At 34.1% G+C, this 7,242-nt stretch overlaps 2 protein-coding genes across 3 annotated transcripts in view; both read left to right on the top strand.

The window, feature by feature from the left end:
- LOC107635610 (disease resistance protein RPP13) overlaps window positions 1-4,772 on the top strand; it is a 6,198-nt gene extending 1,426 nt beyond the window's left edge. The window contains exons 2-3 of one of the 2 annotated variants that reach the window (XM_016339126.2): window positions 1,670-4,398; window positions 4,537-4,772. In XM_016339126.2, the coding sequence (XP_016194612.1) occupies window positions 1,670-4,346 (2,677 nt within the window). In that variant the 3' untranslated portion in view covers window positions 4,347-4,398; window positions 4,537-4,772. Of the gene's footprint in view, window positions 1-1,669; window positions 4,403-4,536 lie in introns of both variants that reach the window. The other variant, XM_016339127.2, reaches the window with a different exon arrangement.
- The window catches only part of LOC107637435 (TMV resistance protein N-like), a 2,528-nt gene continuing 1,080 nt past the window's right edge, over window positions 5,795-7,242 (top strand). The window contains exon 1 of the mRNA XM_016340849.1: window positions 5,795-6,273. Coding sequence (XP_016196335.1) covers window positions 5,795-6,273 — 479 coding nt within the window. The remainder of the gene's footprint in view (window positions 6,274-7,242) is intronic.

Raw genomic sequence — 7,242 nt, forward strand, 5'->3', positions numbered from 1 at the left:
ATTACCTGAAATTGACCGAAAAATATTTATTTCTCTAATTGAACTCATATTCTTTTATCATCTTAATTAATAAAGATTGAGAGGACAAGTTAAGTTTTATTATGTGTTTCTTTATATTAGGTCACTCTAAAATTTACAATGAATCATGAAAAAGTTTATTTTTTTGATTAATTAATTGGTAGACATCATTTTTTCTAAAATAATAATGGATTCTACTAGGTAGATAACGAAAGATTTGAACAATATGAATAATAGATTGAAAAATTGGCCCAATGAAATTAAAAAAAATACTCCACTCAAATTACCCAACTAAAATATCTCATTCAATAATTCAAAAATTTTAACCATTCATTGTACCCTAATTTATCAAAACACTAACTTTTCTCCCAAATCTTCTGTCGCCACTGTCACTTGGTCTTCAACCAGCACCCTTCGTCGTCAGCGGGATCCTTCTCACCATCGCAGGTTCGTCAACAAGGACCCTTATCGGCGTTGTTCTCCTCCAGACCGGAAACAAACGACATCGCTCACCTCTGATGAAAATAATCATCTATTTAAGAATAAAAATAGTTATCCGCATATCTAGTGAATTGAACATTTAGCATATTTTAATTGTATATAACTAAATCCAATCCAATCAAATAACCATTCACATAAAAATTAAAATAACCATCCCATAAGAATTAAAATAATCATCCTCGTATCAACTAAAATGATAATCCTAAACTAGCTATAATTGAATACTAGAACTTGAACTCAGGAAAGCGGCGAACGAAGGGATGGAACCTGAGGGAAAAGGAAGTCGTTGAGCATGTAGATTCCGAGGCCGTAGGAGATGATGTAGAAATTTTGGATCAAGTATGCGCGTAAAACGTAGATATAAGCGATAACCAAGGAACCAATCCAACAACGGAGCATGTGCGGCATATTCTTGTCGAGAAAATGTTGGTACTGTTGCGACACCGTGAATTTCCATCGCGATATGGCGCCATCCAGTTAATTATATTTTAATTATGATTCATTATTAATATAAATATAAATTTTACTAAAAATGTATTAATCTGCTTTATCTATTTCAATGCTAGTATTATGATTAAAGTTATTTGTTTTGATACTAGTATTGAAATTTACTGATATTATAGTTAGATAATAGACTTTGTAAATTATCTGTTACTCTTATTGTATCAAATTAAGATACAAATGTGGTAGTACGGACAAATTTTATGTTTTTTTTTATATGAGTTATTTTTAGAATTTGAGACTTGATTCTTTGTAAAATGTTAGTGAAGACATGTATTTTAAATTTTAATTCTAAGTTTTTTATTATTTTTTATCTTTTATTTATGTGAGATCGGTTTTATCGGTTCAACTAATAATAATTTATTGGTTAAATCATAAATCAATGAACAGACTGATTCGATCGCCGATTCGGTTCCGACGTTGCTGAGGAAGTAGAGTACAAAACGTATAATATGTGAATATGTAATCGTACGATTTAGGTGCTAATCTTAATGTTTTCAAATATAAAAATCTGATAATAATTATTTAATTAATTAAGAATCTAATTTTAATTTTAAATTTAATTTGTTTAAAACCGTTATAGCTCCTCTATACTTTTCCAATAATAATTACGTACAAAGATATTAATATTGTGTGTTATGATTTGCAGTCATGAAACAGAGGTCGTAGGCAAGATTGCTGAACAAGTCTCAGCAAAAATTCTAGAGATCAGGCAACAAATGAATAGATTTGTTTCTCAATTTAAAGTGGTTGAATCACTTTTGAACCTTGAATCTTCTGATAATGTTGGTGTGGTGGGAATTTATGAAGATCCTAAAATAGCCAAAAGTTACATAACAAGATTTGCTTTTGAGCTATACTATAAGATCAAATACAAGTTCAGAGCGGCAAGTTTTCTTGTTGATGTTAGTAAACAGTTAAGGGAAAACACCGCTAATGGCTTGGAAAATCTCCACAAGGAGCTTCTTTCAGATATGGGTGTGGAAACCATGCAGGAGTTGCCACGTAAGAGGGTGCTTCTGGTTCTGGAAGGGGTTGATAGTGAACAGCATTTGAAGTTGCTAGTGGAAATGGGAGTAAGTGATTGGTTTAGTGGTGGTAGTAGGATCCTCATAGCAACAGAAAACAGAAATCTGTTTGAGGATTGTCCTGCTGTGATGAATGGTGTTAAGCTTGAGAAACATTGCATATGTGAAGGTGAATTGGTGAAGGAAAAGATTGTGAAGGAGAAGAAGGTAGTGGGATTTGTGAAAGAATTCATCGATGTTATTAATCAACTGAAGGAAGAAGATTCAAATAGGAGGAATGTTGTTTCAATTGTCGGCATGGGCGGGTCGGGCAAGACTACTCTTGCCCGAATGATCTATGACAGCAATGAGGTGAGGGAGGTATTCCCTTGCCGTGCATGGGCAACTGTTTCCAAACACTGCAATGAAAATAAAGTTTATGGAAAGCTTCTCAAGTCTTTGAAGGTACCAAAATCTGAATATGAGAAATTAAGTAAAGAGGAGTTGAAGAAGGAGGTGAGAAAACGTTTGAATGGGCAAAGCGGGAAGTATTTGATAGTGCTGGATGATGTGTGGAACACTAAGGCGTGGAACAAGTTGGAGTATCTTCTCCCAGAAAAGAATAATGGGAGCAGGATATTGATGACTACACGAAATGATAGGGTGGCAAACCATGCAATGTCAAAGGAACCTCACCATCAACTTGGCCCTTTGGATGATGAAGAAAGTTGGGAATTATTCCGTAGCGAGGTGTTTGGTAGAGAAGAGTGTCCTTCTGATTTAGAGTCTATTGGTAAATCAATTGCCCAAAGTTGCAAGGGTTTGCCATTAGCTGTTGCAACCATAGCAGGGCTTGTCAAAGAGAGGAAGAGATCAACAACAGAGTGGCAAAGTATTAACAATGTAATTCTTCAATGGGATGATGATGATGATGATGATGATGATGATGATGATGATGATAGTGATGATGATAAGAAGCCGATGACGATGAGTAGGATGATGAAGATATTGCAGCTGAGCTATGATGATTTACGTCCAAAATTGAAGTCATGCTTTCTATATCTTGGGGTGTTTCCGGAAGATTGCAAGATTGCAGCAAGGGCTTTGATTGAACTATGGAATGCAGAAGGCTTGACAAAAGTAACGGAAACTGGAAGTTCAAATGCAGCAGAGCCGGAAGACATTGGTGAGGAGCGCTTGAAGGAGCTAGTGGATCGTAACTTGGTACAAGTGGTGAGTAGGAAGAGTGATGGGGAAGGCGTGAAAACATGTCAGATCCACGATCTCATCCGGAAACTGTGCATATCACTGAGTAACAAACCAGATAACAAGAACAATGATCGCAGATTATTATCCTTTACCAGAAACGAAGGATCCTATACCTGTTCATTAGAGACGTGTAATAAAGAATCCACTCGTTCGTTATTCTTTTATGAAGATGCACGGGAATGGTTACACCATATTCCAGAAAACCTGCGAGTTAATGTGCTATATTTTTCGAAATGGGCTCGGGTTAGTTCAACAAGTGCCGAGTATTTGAAGAGTTTGACACCCCTCCGGTACTTGAAAATGGAAGTTGAATTAGATGGATTATGTGACTTTCACAATTTGGAAACATTACATGTACTGTACACTAGTTCGAAGGACCTAAGAATTGGGGGCTTAAAGCAACTGAGACATCTTCATTGTGAATTTCTGGTGAAATTGATAGATGAACAAGTAAAAGATAAAATGCAGAATCTCCAAACCCTATGTTATGTGATTGCCGATTCAAAACTAGGGAGCTTACTAGGCAATGCTTACTTTCCCAACTTGAGAACACTCGGTTTATATATAACTGCATACCAAGACCGTCAAGCAACAGAAGCAGAAGAAATCTTAAAGAGCCTGCACTGCCTAAGAAAGTTGCGGAAGGTGAAACTTACGTTTGCTCCCTTTGGTTGGGTTCCATTAGATAGAATTGCATTTCCGTCAACTCTTACCAAGATTACCTTGTCATCATTTGGGGGCTTCATGTCCAAAGACATGATTGTTTTGGGACAAATTCGCAGCCTTCAAATTTTAAAATTGAAATCTGGAATTTGTACTGAAATACCTCTTCATTGTGGTACTGCTGGGAGCTTTCCGGAGCTTCAAGTGCTCATCATGATAAGGATGTCTGTCAAACGTCTTACATCAGAAGAAGGTGCGATGCCTCGTCTTCGACGTGCTGTCTTCTGTGACTGCCCTTACTTGTTGGAGGAGGAGGTTACTCAAAAAATGCTTTCCTTGGGTAGTAACTTGGAGTTTTTAGACCGTCAAGTGGACGATGATGATTGATTTCTGTGAGGCATTGGATGTCAACGTCTGCTACTCTGCTTCTTTTCCAAAAGCAGGTATATATTTCTTTTGATGAGACTCATAGGCACAGGCATATATATATATACCTTTTCATGCAACTTCTTTTTTATGATTTTGCTAACAAGGTGAATCATTCTAACATGTATGTATGTATAATCAATTTGTGCAGAACTCTCCTCCATAATACATACATCATTACATGACATGCTCCTGCCGCCTCATTGTATTGTAATGGAGTAGTTGTAATCCTCTAATATTGCACTACTTTAATTTTCTTTTCTTTTCTTTTCTTTTTTTTTTATTTTGAATCACACCTTTTAGTACTTTTATTGTGATATTGTAATTCCTCGAACACACGTTTATTATGATTCGCTTTTATTTAGGTTTAATTGCTCTGTTGGTCCCTATAGTTTTACCAAATTTTTAATTAGATTTCTATATTTTTTTTCTTTCAATTGGATTTTTATTACACTGCTTTAATTTTGTAATTAAGTCCTTCTTAATGTAAAAACTATTAAAGTTAACTGAATATTTTTTTGTAAATTGAAGGTATTTATACTTAACAACTTAATTAAATATTTGATAATGTTAATTTTAATATTTTTAACATGAAAATGACGTAATTACAAAATTAAAAGTAGTGTAAAAACTCAATTAAAAAAAAATATATAAAAACCTAATTAAAATTTTGGTAAAATTATAATTAAATCTTTTATTTACGGTGTGCATGCTCTGTTGAAGTTTTGAATGACATGTAATTTCCTTTATGTTATAAATAAATAAATAAATATGAGATGAGTATTTCATAGCTTTAGTGTATAGCCTTAAATATTCTCGATTATGGCAAATATTATGAGAAAATTGAAACAAGAAGAATGCATGCAGAATCTCCAAACCCTGTATCACGTGTGTCTTGATAAATTTTGTTATCAAAATCACTAAATTAGACTAATTTAAATGTGGAATTACAAGTGTATGTTTAATGACCATGATGTTTAACAAAATTTAAAATTACAAGTTTAACAGTGTTCCTATCGATTATTTAAGAAGTTACTTGTATGTAAAAACTTATTACATCATGTATAAAATATTTGGATGCTCGTAAATATTATTAATTTTTAATAACATATTTTTTTCTAAAAAATGTAAAAGTGAAAATTCAGTGCCAAAGAACTGTAGTTCAAATAACATAGTTTTTTCAAAACTTTAAGTTCGACTCTGATTTCTAATTTTAAAAAAAAAAAATTCAGTCTTTTTTAAGTACACACAAGAATCCGTCCGATTTTCGTCACTTTCCAGGAAACTTGGCAGCATATGCTTAATTTATGCTATACACTGGATTTTAATTCAACTTTACCTGCTTCATTTCTTCATTCTTGATATCAACACTGCTTCATTCCGATTCCGAGTTATATATATACCACGCCATGGCCAATGATGGAGCGGCCGGGTCATCATCCTCGTCGACGCCGTGGAGGTGGGCATCGTCATCCTTGTCAGAAGAAGGAATGTATGATGTTTTTCTGAACTTTAGAGGCGAAGACACAAGGTTTGCATTCACAGATTATCTCCACTATGCACTCTCCGAAATCGGAAAGCTCAAAGTATTCAGGGATGATCCGGGTCTGGAACTAGGTGACGAAATTAAATATACTCTGATGGAAGCCATTAAAAGATCCAGGATTCAAATTGTTGTGATGAGTGAAAACTATGTATCTTCCGGATGGTGCCTCCTGGAACTAGAGCAGATGCTCAAGTACTCCGATGATGGAAACAAACGGTCCATAATCCCAGTATTTTATCGCGTGAAGCCTGCAGAAGTGAATCGTCAGAGTAGCGACAAATCCAAGGAAGCCATGAAGAAACACCAAGAGAGATACGGCAAACACAAGGCGGAGGCCTGGAAGTTTGCTCTATCTACAGTTTGCGGCCTATGAGTTAGTTACCTAAAAATATTCAGTTATTCCATGCAAATTTATACGTTAAAAATGCTCAAAGCCGTTAAATGATTTAAATGATTTGACTAAATTTCATCTAATAGCTTTCAATTATCAATCTCACATAAAGTTGACCCCACCTGAATTTGTCTCTGTATCTTATACAAAATTTACCATGCTCACCTTGCTTGCCTCTAATTTTTTCCTTTTGTTGGTGGTCATTTCTCTCTTATTGTACTAATCAAATCAGCACTATTGGTTCTTCAACTTTGTCTCCAAATTTTATCCTTTACCTTCATTTCTCTTTTATTGTACTAATCGAATCAGCACTATTGGTTCTTCAACTTTTTCTCAAATGGTTGCAGCGGCTCAAATTAAAGTAGCTTCAGATAACTATTTGCTTGCACATCTTGGTTATCATAGCTGCAACACTTTTTTTAAAATCAAATCAGCATTTTAATTTTGTTTTTGGCTCTATTATTTGACGTTCGTCATATGCTTATTTGATGAAAGGTTTTTGTGCCAATAAGAAGTGAACTACTTTTTTTTTTTAAATTGCTTTGCCCGAATTGATAAAGCTTCAGCAGCAGCAGCAAGCTTTGTTCAATATTACTCCAAAGTGCTGGGTTTAGTTGATAAGACTTGTTTGCATTGATAGTCCATATATACTAGCCTCAATGAATTTTGTCCAACTATCAACCTTAATATGGGCATGTAACAATAAAACATCCAGTAAATTAGCCTTTGGACTTTTAACCCAACCAAATATATCAATAATAATTATTGTTTCTAAACTCAACTCTTATTTTTAATGCGTATTTTGTAATTTAATATGCATTTTATACTAATGATTGATTTAGATTATTAATTTTGGTGTATATCTAATATAGTTAAATTTTTATATATTTTTTATTTTTTGTTAAAAATAATTGGTATAC

This window comes from Arachis ipaensis, chromosome B04, assembly GCF_000816755.2.
Source record: "Arachis ipaensis cultivar K30076 chromosome B04, Araip1.1, whole genome shotgun sequence".
Classification (NCBI taxonomy): domain Eukaryota; kingdom Viridiplantae; phylum Streptophyta; class Magnoliopsida; order Fabales; family Fabaceae; genus Arachis; species Arachis ipaensis.